This window comes from Tenrec ecaudatus, chromosome X (assembly GCF_050624435.1).
Source record: "Tenrec ecaudatus isolate mTenEca1 chromosome X, mTenEca1.hap1, whole genome shotgun sequence".
In the NCBI taxonomy this organism is placed as follows: domain Eukaryota; kingdom Metazoa; phylum Chordata; class Mammalia; order Afrosoricida; family Tenrecidae; genus Tenrec; species Tenrec ecaudatus.
The window spans coordinates 58001937-58022804 of record NC_134548.1 but is presented as its reverse complement, the minus strand read 5'-3'; the positions used below and the strand labels follow the sequence as shown (position 1 = coordinate 58022804).

Here is a 20868-nt window from a genome sequence, read left to right as displayed (position 1 = left end):
CTTCAGTTATGTAAAATGGTCTATAAATAACGTGGGGAAGAACTGTGCTAAAATGTCCATTGGTCATTGGTGGGATTTAGAGTGATTCCCTCCCCCACCTCCCACACACACTTTATATATTTTATATACTTGGAACAGTGGGTATCTTGTATAAATGGAATAGGTGTAGGGGAGGCAACCGAATAGTTTGGAAAAGATACGCATCTTGACCGGTAATAGGGAGGTTGTGGAAGCAGAGTTCATTGAAGAGTGGCCCCAACAAACTGCTAGTTATAAAGGGTAGTATCAGGAGAGAAGATCCTAAGGTAAATTGGGAAATTCTGTGGGGAGAGGTCAGATGCTCACAGGCATCCTCCCTGCAGTGGGCCCCACTCCCTGCTGTTAAGGACAATGGACGCCTGCAGTCATTGATTTGGTCCCTGTAGGTAGGGTTTACCACCCTACTGATAATGGTTCCTATGGAGATCCAGAGAACCAGGTCAAAGTTAAGCTGCCATCCTAAATATAGGATCCGCCCATCTTGTCACATGTATACCCCAATCCCTCCTCTTCCTATTGCGTGTATGTCCCTAGAATAGACCTCCCCCTCTCATTGCTCTATAACCTATAGTGCAACCCCTTCCTGCGATGTATTTCTTTACCTGTAATTAGTGGGCCTGCACGTCCCCCAAAGCTATATAAGCCTGGGTTAGCAATAGAGGCCTCTCTGGCTGGTCTCTACCCCCCTCTCTCCTAGGTTCCCTCTCCTCCCTGTTTCCCTTTCCCCTTGTCCTCCTTCCCTTCCCCCTCTCTCCACGTGGACCACCAAGTGGGGCTGAGGTGAGCAATACTACCATGAAGTGTGTGACCCCATTATTGCAATATCTCTTCTATCTTTCATGCTCTCGATGACTTTAATATAATATTTATATATCTCACCCGTACAACTGTGCTTACTGAATCCAGGATTAGTAGTGGGGGGCTGGCACCCCCAACTCATACCACATGTTTCACCTCTGTTCTGTTTCCTTGCTGGGACCAGGAGGAGCAAAGACACATGAAGATCATAGATGAGACTATGGCCCAGCTACAAGACCTGAAGAACCAGCACCTGGCCAAGAAATCAGAGGTGAATGATAAAAATCATGAGATGGAGGAGATTCGTAAGAAACTGGGCGGAGCCAACAAGTGAGTGAGTTCAGATTCAGAGCATGCGAAGTAAGTAGAACAGGCAAGTTGCCGGACTTGGGTCTTACTTAGCTCCCTGAACCTTCTTAGGGAAATGACTCACTTACAGAAGGAGGTGACAGCCATTGAGACCAAGCTTGAACAGAAGCGCAGTGACCGCCACAACCTGCTACAGGCCTGCAAGATGCAGGATATCAAGTTGCCACTGTCTAAGGGGACCATGGATGATATTAGTCAGGAAGAGGTAAGAATTTTTGCTGATGGTGGGCGTGGGCTGCAAAAAAATATTAACCAGGGATGGTAAGTGATAGAATGGTTATAGGCAGGAGTTGGTGAAGGGATATAGGACAGATGCAGGGCAATGAAGGTGAGGTGGTAGGAGGCAGATGATATGAAAAGGAATAGGTCTGGTGTAAGAGGGAACTTGAATTGGGGGTAGGGTATGCCAGCAGGTGGTAAAGGATGTAAGCCAGAGGATGAAGTCATCCATTAATTTTAGAGACTTGAACTGTGCTAACTCTACTGGGTGATAGATAATAGTAATAGGTGTCAGATTGAGAACTGAGAGACATTAGCCAAGAGTAAGAGCAAAGGAAACCAGGAAGCTTTGGGGACCAGAGAGATGATAGTCGCAGGGAGGGAAGTTGGCCAAGAGGGTGGGGTAGGGGCCATCAGAAGTGCAGAGTAAAGAAAGCTTAGCTTTCTGAAAGAGTGGAACGCTAATAGGGGAGTTGAGACATGGACTCCATTGGAAGTGAACATTGGTAGTGAGGGCCCAGGGAATGATAACTGAGGGGAGGATTATATATATTCATCGTAGACCTGGTCATATATCTTAGTATCCCTGGTCTTCCTCCTTCCCTTCCTCCCAAATAACATTTCATTTCAATTCAATAAAACATTTTAAACACCAGAAATGTGCCAGACATCACAATAGTACGTGACATCATTAGTCTAATCTTAACTATAACCCTACCAAACAGGCGAAGACACTTGGGATCAGAGAGTGTGGCTTCCCTGATCATACTGTTACCGCCAGAACCCGGTTTTGAATCTTTAAAGCTGTTGTTCCATTTGCCGTACTGTTTTCTTACCAGGTGCTTTCTCAGAGGTGTAGAAGGCTACAACGGAAATCTCAGGCTCCCTCCCACAGAGGGTCACTCTCATGGCAGTCTGCTCCATTAGAATCTCCCTCTCACCATTGCAGGGTAGCTCCCAGGGGGAGGATTCAGTGAGTGGTTCCCAGAGAACTTCCAGTATCTACGCACGAGAGGCCCTCATCGAGATTGACTATGGCGATCTGTGTGAGGATCTGAAGGTAAGGATCAGTCATGGGGGTGGGGAGTGGGGGGGGTGAGAGGAGTGGGGGTTGGATAGTTATGGTCCAAGCCGTAGTTATAGAGGGTCAGCCCCTCTGGACCCTACAGAGACCAAGAATGTAAAATGGGGAGAGCTGGTAAGGGAGGGTTGACTTTTGACCTAGGGTGCTCTCCATTTTATACATAAAGACATAGGCACATCTTCCACCTTCACTACCATTTGCTTCTGTCTCTGGCCCTTTTCTCTCTCTAAGTATGTACTTGTCTTAGTCTGGATGCATACATAGGGAGAGAACGCGGGTCTATAAATTGAAAAAATGAGACTTCAAACTTTTCGCAGGGCTCTGTCCTAGAAACTCTCGTTTTTGGAATTCTCTCATCCTGATCTTTCTCTCAGTCTCTTGGCTTAAGCTACCATCTGTGTTATGCGCGGTACCTCCATAGATACCTGCAGCCTTAATCAGCTTCCCCAAATCCACCTCTCAGTACAACCCTCAAGCTTGAGCCAGAAATCTGACCACCATCCTTAATTCCTCTCACATCACAAATTCACTTACTTGTCAGGGCATGGTGACTTGAACTCTACTGAAAGCTGCTTTTTCTTCTGTTTCCACCAGTTTTTTGTTTGGGGCCACTTTCATCCTTCACGTAGGGGTATACTGCAGGAAAAAAAGCTCTTCACTGCCATAGAGTTGATTCCGACTCATAGTGCCCCAATAGAGTAGGGTAGAACGGCTCCTGTGAGTTTCTAAGGCTCTTTACTGCAGTAGAAAGGCCCGTCTCTCTCCTGAGGAGTTGCTGTTGGTTTCAAACTGCTGAACTTGTGGTTAGCAGCCCGATGCGTAACTACTACGCCACCAGGGTTCCTTTTTTTTTTTGTTTGTTATAAACGTTTTATTAGGGGTTCATACAACTCTTATCACAGTCCATACATATACATACATCAATTGTATAAACCACATCTGTACATTCTTTGCCCTAATCATTTTCTTTTTTTTTTCCTTTTCTTTTTTTACATTTTATTAGGGACTCATACAACTCTTATCACAATCCATACATATACATACATCAATTGTATAAAGCACAGCCATACATTCCCTGCCCCAATCATTCTCAAAGCATTTGCTCTCCACTTAAGCCCTTTGCATCAGGTCCTCTTTTTTTTCCCCTCCCTCCCCGCTCCCCCCTCCCTCATGTGCCCTTTGTTATTTATACATTGTTATTTTGTCTTATCTTGCTCTATCCGGAGTCTCCCTTCCCCACCTTCTCTGCTGTCCCTCTCCCAGGGAGGAGGTCACATGTGGATCCCTGTAATCAGTTCCCCCTTTCCAACCCACTCACCCTACACTCTCCCAGCATCGCCCCTCACACCCTTGGTCCTGAAGGTATCATCCACCCTGGATTCCCTGTGCCTCCAGCCCTCATATGTACCAGTGTACAACCTCTGCCCTATCCCAGGGTTCCTTTTATACTGTAGGAACTTTCTAAACTCCAGTGCTTTATGATTCATACTTCACCATTATAGTCAGGGGGATGTAATATTTGTAAGCATTTTCATTATGGATGTTTCAAATGGTAGAGAGGATGATAGGAACCCGAGCCCAGCTACCCGTCACTTAAATCTCATAGTTAGCGACAGATGGTGATTTGCTTCTAAGACTCGTTTATCCCTAGTGGACCCTTATAGAGTCACTCCAGATATTGTTTATAATTACCTCAGCATCTAGAACAGTGGCTCCTAAAGTGGATGGCACTACTACCTATCTGGTGTGTGTGTGGCGGGGGCGGGGGGGGGGCGGTCTGCAACAGCAAACACCTACAGTTTATCCTGGGCTGTGGGTTAGAGCACATTGACAAGGCGTAGGTACTGAGCTTTTTTTGGTGGTGGTGGTTTTTTTCCTGAAAAGAGGGCCAAATTAGTTTGGGTGCCTATGAACTAGATTATAAGGACTTGAAAACAAAACAGCACTGCCACAATATCACATCTCAAAAAATGTAATAAAACTCCACAATGTCCGGTAATCAGCAAGTGCTTAGGTTTCCATGAGAGTCCCATAAATACTTAAAAGCTTTCTATGTTTAAATTGGGCGTCAGTTTAGGCTCATGTGTTACAACGGGTTGATATATCTCTACTAGTCTGTGACATGCCCCTCACCCTCTTTATTGTTTGTTTTCATTTATTTAAGAAATTCTGACATTTGACATGTACAGTTTTCTGATCACATCTTTGGTTTTTAGCATGTTCTTGGGTCCCCTGTATTTTCTGTAAGTTGTTAGTTTAGGGTTTGCTTGGATTTAGGTTCATTATTTTTTCTAAGAATGTGTCATGGGTGGTGCTTTGTGCTTGTGACTTTCCTTTTGCGTTACATCCCTGGACAAATGATGCGCAGTTGTATTCCTTTGCACTGGTCAAATCATTCAGTGTTCAATAGTACTTATAAAATGTTCGTGACAAAAATTCAAACATGAATGTGATCAAGTATGGAGATCAGGGGTTGACAGACTTTTGAGATGGAAGGGCCAGTTCTTTCCCTCACAACAATTTAAAAGTTACTTGAGAGTCATCAATATATATACATATTTTTTCATCAGTATATTTTTTATAAATTAAATCACCATTACCTGAATAATGTTCTTTCAAAATTTTATACATGAACTTCAGAGACACATATACATATCAAAAGAGCTAAAAATGGCTGGCGAGCTGCAGTTTGCCAACCCTTGGTCTAGATCCACTGGCTATGAGAAACACTTGTGCCAGAAGAGTTTGTTAAATAAAGACGCAGGGTTACTGTTAGTCAAATTCAACTGTGGGAAACTAAAGAATAAAATACCCGATTTCTTTTTATAAATAAATGGGCAGGAAAAAATAAAGGAGGAGGAGGGATTGTTTCAAGCCATAGGTTTCCAAACATATTTGACCTACCACCACCTTTTCAGAAAAAAAAATTACTCAGCAACTCTTGGTAATTAAAAACTTTAATACTGTAATCTGTAATTCAGGATATGGGTTTGAATGCAGTGTGCACACACCACCCCCACCACCCCATAGTCCCAGAGGAGCTGTCAACACCACCACCCTCATTGTTCCAGAGGAGCCCAGTGTAGTGTATTATGCATTGGCTGCTAACGACATGGTCAGCAGCTCAAAACCAGCACCACCTGCTGCATGGGAGTAAAATGAGGCCTCTCCCATAAAGAGTTAGAGTCTCAGAAATCCCCAGGAGCAGTTCTACTTTGCCCTATAGAATCACTATGGATCAACTCAATGGCAGTGCGTTTTGTGTTTGGATTGTTCCAGTAGCCCACAGGGGGTGATGTCCTCTCTTTGGGAAACACTGTTATAAACTGAGAGACAAATTAGCTAATTGTAATGCGTAGGCCTCATTTGAATCCATTATGAGGAAATAAAAAAGAGATGGAACCTATAAACTAAGTAAAACTTAGTTTCAATGTAGGCACTTGAATGGATCCTGATAGTAAAAAAACTTAAAACAATTTTTTTTTCTTAAAGCAACCAGGACAGTTTGAACACTAACCCCATAGTTTTCCATACAAAGGAACTGTTGTCAGCTCTGATTGGAATAGTGCAGCATGCAACGAGTGACTAACTACAGGGTGAGCGTTCAAATCTACCAGTGGTTCCGTGGGAATCAAATAAAGATTTGAAGCAGGGGTGGGGAATGTCAGGCCTGTGAGGTATATAAGGTCCTCAAAATCATCAATACCAGCTAACATCATACACTTCACCGAAGAGAAGCATTTTAAATGCTTAAGACCATATATAGCAGGCTAAATATTAAGTTGATAATTTTGTGTGGCCTGCAGATGATGTTGTAAATACCCAAGTGGCCCTTGGAAGAAAAACAAAGTTGCCTCATCCCCGATTTCAAGTTGAAGAAACCCAAAGAGGCAGTTCTACTCTGTCCTTTGAGGTCACTGTGAGTTAGAATCAGCTTGTTGGTAGTGAGTTTTTTGGTTTGGTCCTTTGATTCTCAGGGTGAAAGGGCAAATTTCTTATGGAGCCCTAGTGGCCTTAGGTTAGCAGTTTGAAACCAATAGCTACTCCACGGGGCTTTCTGTTGCTGTAAAGTTAGTCTCGGAAACCCACCAGGACAGTTCTACCCTTTTCTATAAGGCCACTATGAGTTGTCATTGACCCAATTGCAGTGCGTTTGGTAGGGTTTTCTTGGAGACCATTTTGGTTGTCACTATTGGGGTGGGTTTTAATAGTGGCACCTAGTGGATAGAGACCATGGATGTTGCTAAGTGTTCTGCAGTATACAGGGTAGTGCCCTACAGCAGCAGACCATCTAACACAATAACTATAAGCAATATTAACCAATGATGTGAAAACCTCTTTGAGAAAGAAATATGAAATATTTACAAATGAAGTGATAATGTCTGGGATTTGCTTTAAGTGTAATTCAGTGGGGGGGGGGGTTGGAAAGTTTAGATGGCATAGCATTAGCCTTTAATTGATCATTGAAGCTGGCTAATGGGTACATATTAGCCCTGATAGTCCAGTGGGTCAGTACTTGGCTGTTCACTTAGAGGTCAACGGTTTGAACTTACCATCCATTATGTGGGAGAAAGATGTGGTAGTTTGCTTTTGGAAGCCCCATGGGATTGTTCTACTCTATCCTATAGGGTTACTATGAATTGGAATCAACTCAACAGCAATGGGGAGCTCAGATTTTTCTTCTATGTACTTTTATGTATTTTTAAGAATTTACACAATAGAAAGTTAGGAAAACCAAAAACAATGTTTACTATGTATGTGTATGTTGTTAGCCTGATCCATCTTTTATAAAGTTCTCTATTAGCGTTTCATGAAGTTTTTAAAACTTATTTTATTGGGGGCTCATTAAGTCTTATCACAATCCATCCATCCATCCATTGTGTGGCCATCATCATTCTTAAAACATTTCTTTCTACTTGAGCCATTGGTATCAGCTCCTCATTTTTCCCCATCCCTTCCTCCTTCCCTCACCCTCCCTCCCTCATGAACCATTGATAATTTATAAATTATTATTTTGTCATGTCTTACACTGACCGATGTCTCTCATCACCTGCTTTTTTCTGTTGTCCATCCCCCAGGGAGGGGGTTCTATGTAGATCATTGTGATCGGTTCCCCCTTTCTCCCCCACTTTCCCCTTTCCTTCCTGGTATTGCTACTCTCATTATTGGTCCTGTGGGATTTATCTGTCCTGGATTCCCTGTGTTTCCAGCTCTGATCTCTACCAATGTACATCCTCTGGTCTAGCCAGATTTGTATCGTAGAATTGGGCTCATGATAGTGTGAGGAGGAAGCATTAAAGAACTAGAGGAAAGTCATATGTTTCATCGGTGCTGTACTGCACCCTGACTGGCTAGTCTCCTTCCCGTGACCCTTCTGTTAAGGGGATGTCTAGGTGCCTACAGATGGGCTTTGGGTCTCCACTCTGTACTCCCCGTCATTCGCAATGATATGATTTTCTGTTCTGATGATGCCTGATACCTGATCCCTTCGGCACCTCCGTGATCGCACAAGCTGATGTGCTTCTTCCATGTGGACTTTGTTGCTTTTCAGCTAGATGGCTGCTTGTTTACCTTCAAGCCTTTAAGACCCCAGACACTAAAACATGCTAGGACCAAGGGATTTTATATAACCATAATTCAGTATTGCATCCAAGAAAATTAATAACAATACCAAATAACTAGGCATATATAAATTTCCTATTTGCTCCTAAAGTGTTTTTTATAATGTTTTAAGACTGTAATTCAATCAAGATTCAAGTATTGCTTTTACTATTTGGTTTAATTTCTTTCTATATAGAATAATCCCATTCACTTTTTTCCCCATGACATTGATCATCTGATGAATCCATTTGAGTTTCCTTGTAGAAGGTCATAATTGTGGGTATGTTGGAGTTTTTTACAGGGGTGTTTTAATTTTTCTTTAAATGGAAAGTTTGGTATAGACTAGATACCTGATAGATTGAAGTTAAATAGTTGGGGCTAAGAACATTTTATTACTTCATTGCTAATGTCTTTACTTCATATTGCAGCAGACCAGGAGTCCTATTAGTATCGATGCTTAATTTGATCCATTTGTTAAAGTATTCTTTGCCAGATCTTTGGCATCTAAATCAACATTTTAACATTTGTGATTAGTAAGCATTTTTTAGCGTAATTCTTTGAAATTTTGCGAATATTCTGTTGGCCACTAACTTTTCAAAATATGGTCACATTTTATTTTATAATCGTAACATTTTCATGTGGTTCTAAAAATATATTCTTGCCACTCATTTTTTAAGTCATTTAATGGGGGCTCACAGCCACTCGTTTCTTAGATAAAAGGTAGCATACTTTTTTGTACCTTATATATCTCACCTAAAATATATATATATGAATCTCAACAACATAAACAATCTAATTTTAAAAATATGCAGAACACATTAATAGACCACCTAAGAAGACATTCAGGTAGTCAACAACACCTGAAGAAATGCTTCAGATCATTAGCCATTAAACCAAAAAGCCCACCTTCCTGACACAACCGCTGAAGACAAAGCGGGTGAATAAGTAAATGTGCTGAAGAAAGCTGATGGTGCCCAGCTATCAAAAGATATAGCGTCTAGGGCCTTAAAGGCTTGAAGGTAAACAAACAAGCAGCCATTTAGCTCAGAAGCAACAAAGTCCACATGGAAGAAGCACACCAGCCTGTGTGATCACGAGGTGTCGAAGGGATCAGTTATCAGGCATCATTAGTACAAAAAATCATATCATAGTAAATGGGGGGGGGTGCAGAGTGGAGACCCAACGCCCATTTGTAGGTCACCGGATATCCCCTTACAGAGTGGTCTCGGGGAAGAGACGAGCCAGTCAGGGTGCGATGTAGCAACGATGAAACATACAACTTTCCTCTAGTTCCTAAATGCTTCCTCCTCTCCCACTATCATGATCCAAATTCTACCTTACAAATCTGGCTAGACCAGAGAATGTACACTGGTACAGATTGAACTGGAAACAGGGAATCCAGGGCAGGTGATCTCCTCAGGACCAGTGGTGTGAGTGGCAATACTGGGACGGTGGGTTGGAAAGGGGGAACTGATTACAAGGATCTACATGTGACCTCCTTCCTGGGGGACGGACAACAGAAGAGTGGGTGAGGGGAGATGTCGGACAGGGCAAGATATGACAAAATAATCAAGGGTTCATGAGGGAAGGGGGAGCAGGGAGGGAGGGCAAAAAATGAGCTGTTGCCAGGGCCTTAGGTGGAAGAGCAAATGTTTTCAGTGATGAGGGCAATGAATGTACAAATGTGCTTTATACAATTGATGTATGTATGGATCGGATAAGAGTTATATCAGCTCCTAATAAAACGATTTAAAATAAAAAACAAAAAGTCACTGCCATTGTGTGGATGCTGACTCATAATGACCCTATAGGATAGGGTGGAATTGCTGTGAGTTTCTGAGACTGTAACTTTTTATGGGAGTAGAAAGCTGCATCTTCCTGATTGGCTTTCTAAATTCCTTGAATGAAACAAAACCCTCTAATATTTGACTGCAATATTTCCTTCTGCATGAACCCGGTTTCTTCTCTCCTGTGGGCTTTAGCACAGACATGTTTCTGGAAGCTTTCTGTGGCACCGGAGCCTAGTTCGGTCTCTTTCTTGTGTGCTGACCCAACTTTTTCTGCTTTTAAAAATTTTAGCATTAATTCTGACTCTTTATAAGCACTCCTCTGTTAGACTCAGGAGCTCTCGTATTATAACATATAAAGAGCCCTTAGTAGGCATGCAATAAATATTTATTTATAACAAAAGGCACAGTCAGACATGCATATAAAATATTCATAAATCTCAAACCAAACTCACAAAGAATTTGTTCATCGGCAGTGTTCTGAACTGAAAATGTAAGTTGTCTTTGTCAGTGTAATGCTTAAGTGGAGTGAAGAGCAGCTTGGGTGAGAGCCTCTAGGTCACACCTTGGGGTGATGCCGGCTCATGGCGTGGACCGTGAGCCAGGAAGGGGCACTACCTCCTGAGAGACAGATGTTGGCAGGGCTTAGAGCAAGGGCACCACTAGCATGTAATTTCCAAGGATATTGGAAATGGTTCCTGTAGGCAGGAGCTGGTGGGGGAGGAGCTGAACTGGAGAGGAAGAACCTACTTTCTGCATGGGAGCATGTGTCCAGGGCCGAATCTGACCCTTCTTGATTGTGCTGGGACTGGGCCTTATAGGATGCCCAGGCTGAGGAAGAGATCAAGCAGGAGATGAACACACTACAGCAGAAACTAAATGAGCAGCAGAGCGTACTCCAGCGTATTGCTGCCCCCAACATGAAGGCCATGGAAAAGCTGGAAAGTGTCCGTGACAAATTCCAGGAGACCTCAGATGGTAAGATTCTCCCTTTGGGCCTTGAAATGAAGGTAGGAGTCTCTCCTGATAGGTATCTTTTTTAAAGTTCGTAGAAAAATTCCATTATCTTTTTATGTCATTTTTCCATGAGCTCTTGAAGCCCCCTTGTCCATTACAGCAGCTCCTATTTTTATATGCTTTCTTTAAAAACTTTAGAGAGCGTTGAACAGTAGGGTCATCATCACACCTGTTTTACAGAGTTCAGTGAGGGAAAATGAAGTGTGTCCAAGGTGGCAGAGCTGGTTGTTGGTAGAGCCCAGAGAGGAATCCATGTTTATGTTGCTTCAAGCAGGTTTCTTCCTCTGGTGCGGCAGTCCTCAACCTGTGAGTCACGACCCACTTGGGAGTCGAGCGACCCTTTCACAGTGGTCGCCAGAGTCATGAAAGTAGCAAAATGACAGTTCTGAAGTAGCAAGGAAAATAGTGTTCTGGTTGGGGGTCGCCACCACATGAGGAACTGTGTGAAAGGGTCACGGCATTAGGGAGGTTGAGAAGCACTGCTCTGTGGGGTCCCGTCCCATTGGTTGCAGAGTCTGGAGGCATTTCTGTCTCTCAGTGAAAAGTACCTCGTCTGTAAATGGTCACTGATCATTGCCAGGCTGTTCCCAGCCCTGTCAGAGCCAGGGCACTGAAGGCATCTGCTGTCTTTTACTTGTGGCAGAGTTTGAGGCAGCCCGAAAGCGAGCTAAGAAGGCCAAGCAGGCATTTGAACAGATCAAGAAGGAACGCTTTGACCGTTTCAATGCTTGTTTTGAATCTGTGGCGACCAACATTGATGAGATTTATAAGGCCCTGTCCCGCAACAGCAGTGCCCAGGTAGGTTGGAACCCTTTAATCAATTCCTGCTATTGGTCCTTTCCTCTGTACTTCCTGTTCCCATGCGTATCCAGACCTAGATCCAGATCCTGAGTCATCTGCCTTCCTCTTAGGCATTCCTGGGCCCCGAGAACCCCGAGGAACCCTACTTGGATGGCATCAACTATAACTGCGTAGCTCCTGGCAAACGCTTCCGGCCCATGGACAACCTGTCGGGGGGAGAGAAAACAGTAGCGGCTCTGGCTCTGCTGTTCGCCATCCACAGGTGAGGCTGTTCCACAGAGCCGTTGGTCCAGAGATGGAACTAGACCAATACAGTTCAGGAGCACAATGACAGGGCGAGGTCTTTGGAGGTGGAACTGTTCTAGTCGAACCAGTGTATCTCAGTTTGGTTTTCCCAGACTTGTCCCTCCCATGCAGCGTATCCATGTAGCATGTCCTTACTAGATCCTGCATATCTTCAGCCTCCAGGTTTTTTGCTTACTCACATGGTGCTACCTAATAAGGCAAATCTAACTTGAGTATCACTTTTGGACGTTTACTTGAGTTTTATTAGTGATCTTCCTAGTGAAAATCACTAGAAAATGATCATATTTTCCTAGTGATCAGTTAATGATCTTATGAAGCAGGAATTTTCTATGCTTTCTAGGTGGGCAATTAAAGGCCTAGAGCAGCGGTTCTCAACTTTCCTAATGTCGCGACCCTTTAATACAGTTCCTCGTGTTGTGGTGACCCCCCCCCAACCATAAAACTATGTTCACTGCTACTTCATAACTAATTTTGCTGCTGTTATGAATTGGGGCCCCAAAGGGGTCGCGACCCACAGGTTGAGAACTGCTGGCCTAGAATGTATAAATGACTTACTCCAGTTCACATAGGCAAATAAATAGAAGCTCCAGGATTTAACGCCAAGTCTAGTTTTCTTCCTCTACTCACCCACCAATACATGACACCTTTGGTCTTACAGAGGAAGAATGCAGCATCAGACCACCTTTAGTTTATTTTTGTTTAATTTATTATAATTCCTTAAGCGTAACACCACCTATCACATTTCCTTCCTATGTTTCTTGTTTCTATTCCATCTTCCCCTCTCTCTCTCTTAAAAATCATTTTATTGGGGGCTCTTATACCTCTTATCACCATCCATCCATTATGTGAAGCACTTTTGTACGTATATTGCATCATCATTTTCAAAATATTTTCTTTCTACTTGAGCCCTTGGTGCCAGTTTCTTTTTTCTCCCTCCCTCATGAACCCTTGATAAATTATAAATGTATCTTATGATGTATCTTACGTCATCTGCTGTCTCCCTTCACCCACTTTTCTGTTATTCATCCCCCTGTGAGGGGTGGTGGTGAATATGTTCATCATTGTGATTCCCTTCCTACCCCCACACTTCTCTCCCTACCCTCCTGGCATCACTACTTTCATTATTGGTCCTGAGGACTGTCGCTTTCTAACCCTTCTCATTATCTTACTCCTCCCCTCTTTAGAAAGCCCTCTTTGATTGTTGTGGCATCCCCTGGCTACCTCCTGAATGCCCATAGTACTCAAGACTGACTCACACAATTTAGTGCTTGATTATGCATCATCATTCAGGAAATACTTTTCTATTTTTCCTATAGGGTCTTATTTAAAACATTTAAATTTTGTTGTTGAGAATATACACAGAAAGCATGTACCCATTCAACCATTTCTGGTTTTTTTTATTGTGAATTGGGTGAAGGTTTATAGAACAAATCAGTTTTCCATTAAAGAATTCATATAGGTCCTATTTTATGTCGTAGATTGCAATCCCCACACTGTGACTTCACTGATTCCACTTACCCTGTTTCATTCCTTTCCTTCATAACCCTTCCTGCCTTCTGAATTTTATCCCCAGACAAATGCTACCCTGTTGATCTCGGATGGTTGGTTAGTCCACGCAGTGCGTACCTCCATAGTGTTACTGACCAACTTACTGACCTGTTCAGCACGTGGCTGGAGTTGGAGCCACAGGACTGAGTTCAAATGCCAGAACCATTCAGTCATTTCTACATGTACAATTCAGTACTGTGATTACATTCTTTGAGCTGTGCACTCATTCTTGCTCTCCTCTTCTGAGTTGTACTTTCTACATTAACAAAAACTCGCTGCCCCCTAAGGTTCCTTTATAATATCTAGAGCTATGTTGTCAGTTTGATTCCATGTATATGGTTCTTAAAAGAGTATAATTCTCAAGCAGCAAAAATTTCTTGAGGACTGCTGTGCCCCAGTCGTTTTTGTGGAGGGGTTGGGGGCAGATGAGTTGGGCATGGCCTCTGTCTTAGAGAAGTTCACTGTCTAGGGCAGCAGTTCTCAACCTGTGGGTTGCAACCCCTTTGGGGGTCAAACTATCCTCTCACAGGGGCCACCTGATTCATAACAGTAGCAAAATGACAGTGATGAAGTATCAACGAAAATAATTTTATGGTTGGGGGTGGTCACTACAACATAAGAGACTGTATGAAAGGGTTTTGGCATCAGGAAGGTGTGTGATAATGTGCTAATTATTATTAAGGTGAGGCATGGTGCTGTGGATGTATAGCAGAGAGACAATCCAGTGTGGGGTAGGATGTGTATGGGCCAAGAAATGTTTTCAAGAGCAAGAAATATAAAGGTAGAATAGAAATTGTCCAGAGAGTTCCAGTAGACATCAAGGCAGGGAAATCTGACAGCGTGGGGGAGTGGGAAAGACTGGACGATTATCTAAGCAGCTTAGTCATTCTGGCCAGAACCTAGGAAAGTTTCTATTCCCTAACCTGCCTAGAAGCTCTCTGAGAGGACCGGTTCTTCTACAGGATCCTTGAGCACAGAGCTGGGTTTCCAGGAGGACTCAGTTGATTCATTGGCCTTTAGGGACTTGGGCAACATTGGAACTTGCATTTTTTAATCTTTGAAGAAATAGAGGGGGGGTACTGGCCTTATTCATGAGACATGGGGCTGTTCCATCCCTCTTTGCCATGGATTTCATGTCCGCTCACTTACTGGTTCCCTCCTAGCTACAAACCAGCTCCCTTCTTCGTTCTGGATGAAATCGATGCTGCCCTGGATAACACCAACATTGGCAAGGTAGGTGTAAGAAAAGTGGGAGCCAAGGAGGGAGGCCGCTAGGTTGGGGCTGGGGTTCAGGGAGCAAACTCCTGAGTGCACCCTAATCACTTTTGCTACATGCCCTCTGTGCCTGGGATGGTAGGCCCAGGGTCATCCATATTGTGACCTTGTCTCAACCTCTCTTTACCTACCTTCCAACCTTTACCCCACCTCTTCTGCCTACTGGTTCTGACTGGAAGACTAGGGAAGGTTAGGGCTTCCCTGCTAAATTACTTGGTGGCCTCTCCCACAGGTGGCAAATTATATCAAGGAACAGTCGACTTGCAACTTCCAAGCCATTGTCATCTCTCTCAAGGAGGAGTTTTACACCAAGGCTGAGAGCCTCATTGGAGTCTATCCTGAGGTATGTAAGTAGGCTTAGCTTAGGAGCCAGTCCCACTCCCATCTGACTCCCGAGGGCAGGAAAGGAAGGCTAAAGTGGAGGGGTAAGGGAAGTGGGGAGCATAAGGAGTCAGATCCTGACCCACCATCTGGGCTTGTTGGAACTCAGCCCCGGAGGCTTAGCTAGCCCACCTGGGTAGGACAGTTGCATGTAGAAAGGGTAGATAGGACAGGCAGCCAGACAGGAGAGAAAAGGTGAGTTTGAAGGTAGGCAGGCAAAGAGGGCATGTAGGAGCAAGCACATCCTCTCTAATCCAGGAAGACTCATTTACTGGGCTTTGGGCATGCATGCAGTGGGGTGGGTGGGTTTGAAGTCCCCAATCCTAAAGTGCTAGACCCCTCTTAATTCTCTCTTTTTTTTTCTTTTTCTCCTTTCTTCTACAGCAAGGGGACTGTGTGATCAGCAAAGTCCTGACCTTTGACCTCACCAAGTACCCAGATGCCAACCCCAATCCCAATGAGCAATAGTCTGCCCTCTTGCTCTGTGTGGATCCCTCAGCTGCACCTCTCCCAATTTCTGTCTTTGGCTTCCTGCCTTCCCCTGCTTGGCATAGTCATGGGAATTTTAGGCTATATCAAGCCTGATGAGGGGAACAGAGGTGATGTTAGGCCTGGACCAAGAGTTCCTGAGCTATAGGAAAGGAGGTGCTGACCATTTGTCTGCACCCTTGCTTACCATCCCCCACTCCTAGCAGCCATAATAATCACGGTCCCTTTGCACACTGTATGTGTGTGTTTGAAAAATAATAAGATATTGGAGACCTGTTTTATAAGAAGCCTAGGCTGAATTTGATTCTAAGAGCATTTCGGATGACAGTACCTCAGAGCTATGCAGAGTTACACAGAACCGTACAAGATTCTTAGGCAGTCACCCCAAACTGCCCTCATTCATATATTCATATATTCATTCACTCATTTGTCAGACCTATGGTGAGCACCCAGATTTGTCCAGCTATCTTTTCGTAATACAGAGCTGGACCAGATGCCGTCTCTAGCTTTCTCGTTAAGAGGTGATAACAGGCTCATGGATGACTCTGGCTAGCTGAGTGTCCTAGGCAAAGGCACTGTTTCAGAAGTGGAAGATTACCTTCCGGCTGCCTAGAGAAGCTCATATTTGAATAGAATCCTGACACATTGGTGACATTTTATCAGGTACTTGGTGCTGAGCAAAGAGCCCAGTGGTCTAAACAACCCAGTGCCTGCAAACCAACCCACCAGCTCTTAGAAAGATGAGGCTGGCTACTTCCACAACGATCTACATCTCGGAAACCTTAAGCTGTTCGATGTTGTCCTATAGGTTGAGTTTGAATGGACTCAGTGGAAGTAGATTTGATGAGTAGGACACAAGACAGATCATCCATTTTTAAATCATTTCCTAGTTTAACTGAACAAGGCATTTGACTTTTGTTTGTCGTTTGTCAGCTAAGTGTACCAACAATATTACCTACCTCCTAGGGTTTAATGATGTATATCCAGTTCTTGGAAGCCTTATCCCTTCCTGGAGCCCATTAAGTGCTGACCCCTCAGAATACAAACCTTTTCCTCCCTGAATTGTCAGGGCTTCTGATCTAGGCTGTTAGAGACGGGTGGAACTGCCAAATCTGGGAGTTTGGGAATGACCTGGTTGCCGGGGAACGGACGTCCCATACCTGAATGGGATTTACCTAGTAAGTGAAGGACCTAAAGAGGCCCACCATAGCTTTAGCCGTGCATGGTAATTGAATATCTCAGCCCCAATATGGGTTGTGAGGAGGTAGCGGGGAGAGAAGCTGTACCCTGTCCCATTCTAACATGTTAGTAAGGTTCCTTTTGAGAACTAATCTTTTTGTGAGGATTAGTGAGTTCAGCCTTTAGTCATTTTGCATACACTGTCAGACTTTGACTTATTCCCGTCTATATTTGTATGCTTTATAAGTTAATTCTAATGCATGAACACTTTTAATTCCATATTAATGCTTGATTCCATTCTCCTTTTAAGAAATTAGATCTGACAGCCACTCCTAATCCCTTCCCCCTCTTCGTGCTTAACTATTATTGTTATACATCCATCTAGCCTTTGTTTTAATAAATTTACATATAGGCACGCCTTGCTTTATTGTGCTTTTGTGGCTATTACTGTTTTTGTTTGTTTTTTACAAATTGAAGGTTTGTGGCAACCCTGCTTTGAGCAACCGTACTAGCACCATTTTTCCAGTAGCATGTGCTCACTCCATCTGTCTGTGTCCCATCTTGGAATTCTCTTATTGCAAACTTTTTCATAATTGTCCATGTAATAGACTTTTATATGCACTGGGAAACTAAGTCGTATGACTCATGGTGGTATTCACTTTATTGCAGTGTTCTGGAATTGAGTCTGTAATATCTCTGAGGTCTGCCTGGACATATGTGAATTTATTGAAAACATTGTGTGTGCTTGATGAAATGATAGATGGAATTGTTCTGCAAATTGCTTTTTTGACTTAATGTTTTTGAAAGCTGTGCTTGTTGAACTGCCTTCTTTGTAATTGCTTGTATGACTGAACCACATTTCACTAACCTATTTCTTTTGTGATGAACATTAACAGTGCTTTTAGTTTTTACTGTTATGTTGCCTTGAGTATCTTTATAGATGTGGTAAAGTGTGAAAGTTTACCTAGGGTTGATGCTATGAGCACAATTGCAGAGTTGTAGAAGTTTTGTATTTTGCTTTTTAATGGATACTTCCAGATGATCTCCTTTGATGTTTGCTGGTTTTTTTCTTCTGAGATCTTTTGTCTGGAATTGTTATCTACGTTAATTTCTTCCTAAATAGTGATGTCCATGAAATTATGGATCTAATGTGTTAATTATGTAGATTTTGCTAATATGTATTAAAACTGTAGCTGTTAAAACAAACTAAATTTGTCTTGTGTTCATCCAGAAGAGACAGTAATACGTGCCTACCATTCAGGAGTGCAGAGAGAATTAAATGAAGTAGGCTTAAAGTAATTTAGCTACCGCTTGGATCTTTAAGCGGTAGCAGTTGTTATTCTTCCCCACTTTGTTGTTGTTAGCTGCCATCAAAAGTCCGTCCCTACTCATAAAGACTCTGTGCGCAGAACACAACACTGCCTAGTCCTGCGCCAGCCTCACAGTTGTTCTTCTGTGTGAACCCATTGCTGCAGTCACTGTGTCCGTCCATCTTGTTGAGGGCCCTCCTCTGTTTTGCTGCATGATGTCCTTTTCTCTCCTGATAGCATGTCCAAAGTATAAGAGACAAAAATCTGGCCGTCGCTGCTTCTACGGAGAAGTCTGTCTTATGCTTTTCAGTATTCACCAGCAGCGTAATTCCAATGCCCTGCTTCCACTTTACAGATGGGAACAAGCCTAGAAAGGCGAAATGAATCCGCACGAGTGATCCAGCTAGCAGACAATGGTTTCGATAGGAACCCAAGTCCCCCCAATTCATTCTAGTGATTTTTCCACTGCATATAGATGGTTATCAACTGTGGTTGTACATCAGAATTCCTTTTGAGTGTTTTTCTTCTTTTTCAAAACAAATACACAGGATTTAAAAAATAAAGTACCATCAAAAACTTATTACTCTCCCCCGCCCCCAAAGAAACAAAAACTCACTGCCATGAAGTCGATGCCAACTCACAACAACCCTGCGAACAGGGCAGAATTATCTAACTCTGAGTTTCCAAGACTGTAACGTCACAGGAGTAGAAAATCCCATCTTTCTCCCTTGGAGAAGCTGGTGGTTTTCAACTGCTGGCCTTGCGGTTAGCAGCGCATTATGCCACCAGGGCTCGAAAGTCGTTCAAAAAAACTTAAAATGAAAAGGCAGCAGTCCCAAGCCACACTTGGACATTCAGTAGATGTGAGGTTTGTAAGAAATTCGTTTCTCTGGTTCTATTCCTTGGGAACCTGGTTCAGGAAATGTAGGTAGTAATCTGGACAGCTAAGCCCCCTTATAGGAGCCTTGGTGGCATAATGGGCTATATGTCGGGGCGCTTACTGCCAGAAGAGTGCTTCCGTGGTAGCAAGATGACTGGCGACTCCTGGAAGGATTTACAGTGTTGGAAACCTGCACCAACAGTTTGTCACTGTCCTTAGGCTCCTTGTAAGTTGGAGTTGACTTGATGGTAGTAAGTGGCAGTACATTTTAATCACAGCGTCAGAAGAATTAACCATTATGCCTTTACAGGAACACATTGCTGTAAAGTTGCTTAGAGACTAATCCTAAAGGCGGCCCAGGGGTGGTGGTGGTGAGGGTATGTGAGATGACTTGCGGTTTAGTGACAAAGTCTACACTTAAACTCAGATCTCCTCAGTGTTTGCCCAGCACTTTTCCAGTGTTCCACACTGCCTCCTATTTTTAGGCAAGGCCTTGGGATTGTTGGAGGACACTAGATTGACTTTTGGGTAATCAGAAGCCTTGGTCTAGGGAATTGAAGAGTACTCCAAAAGATTACCATCAGGGCACTTCACTCTGGCAAGCAGCTCTGGTGATGTAGTAGGTTACACATTGGTGTGCTACCCACTGAAGTACACAAGCACAAGTCACACTATTTTTTTAGTTGACCTAAGGTTAAGTTAAAACTATCACAAAATTCCTTCACTCCCAGGAAGCCCTCCCCCTCCTTTCGTCCACAAAAATCTCTCTGGCAAACCTGCCACCTGTGTATTATCAAGATGGAATGCCGGCCAGTAACTGTCCTTAGCAGTTCTTGTTTAAATTTCTCTCTGTATCAGAGAAGACCAGTAACTCAGTCTTCCCAGGGCAGGTGTGTTTATTTTACCCTTAACGGGGCGCTTAGCTGAAACAAGATCCCAGGGAGGAGTCTTAAAGCGCCAGCAAAATTTACCTAAATACTTTATTTCTACTTCTATCAATATCGCTTGCTTAATGTTTTTTTTCCTGTTTCTTTTTTTTAATTAAACACTTTTATCATGGGCTTTTACAGCTCTTATCACAGTCCATATATTCATCTATTGTATCAAGCACATTTGTACATATTTGCGATTATCATTTCCAAAGCGTTTTTTTCTACTTGAGCCCTTGATATCAGCTCCTCATTTTTGCCTCTCATGAACTCTTGAATTTATAAATTGTTATTCTTTTTTAATCATTTTATTGGGGGCTTGTACAGTTCTTATCACTATCCATACGTACATTCATTGTGTAAAGTGCATATGTACATTTGTTGCCATCATCATTCTCAAAACATTTGCCTTCCACTTGAGCCCTCATTTTCCTCCTCCCTACCCCCTCCCCCCTACCTCATGAACCCTTCATAACTCAAAAATTATTATTTTGTCATATGTTACACTGTCTGATGTCTCCCCCCGCCCTCTTCTCTGCTGTCCCTCCCCCAGGGAGGAGGCTATACGGAGATTCTTGTAATCACTTCCCCCTTTCTACCCCACATTCTCTCCACCCTCCAGGCATCGCCACTCTCAAATTATTATTCTTCACACTTCTGTTGTCTGACCCCCAGGGAGGGGGTTATATGTAGATCCTGTGATTGATTCCCCATTTCTCCCTTCCCTTCCCCTCCTGGTATCTCCATTCTCATTGTTGGCCCTGAGGGGTTTATCGGTCCTAGATTCCCTGTTGCGAGCTCTTATCTGTACCCGTGTACGTATTCTGATCTAGTTGGAATTGTAAGGTAGAATGGA

The 20868-nt window shown here is 43.3% G+C and overlaps 1 protein-coding gene across 1 annotated transcript in view; it reads left to right on the top strand.

Moving 5' to 3' along the window:
* The window catches only part of SMC1A (structural maintenance of chromosomes 1A), a 66208-nt gene extending 48104 nt beyond the window's left edge, over positions 1-18104 (top strand). The window contains exons 17-25 of the mRNA XM_075539415.1: positions 1022-1167; positions 1258-1411; positions 2375-2485; positions 10719-10875; positions 11558-11712; positions 11826-11977; positions 14733-14802; positions 15077-15187; positions 15610-18104. Of these exons, the coding sequence (XP_075395530.1) occupies positions 1022-1167; positions 1258-1411; positions 2375-2485; positions 10719-10875; positions 11558-11712; positions 11826-11977; positions 14733-14802; positions 15077-15187; positions 15610-15693 (1140 nt within the window). The 3' untranslated portion in view covers positions 15694-18104. The remainder of the gene's footprint in view (positions 1-1021; positions 1168-1257; positions 1412-2374; positions 2486-10718; positions 10876-11557; positions 11713-11825; positions 11978-14732; positions 14803-15076; positions 15188-15609) is intronic.
* Positions 18105-20868: the final 2764 nt, after the last annotated feature.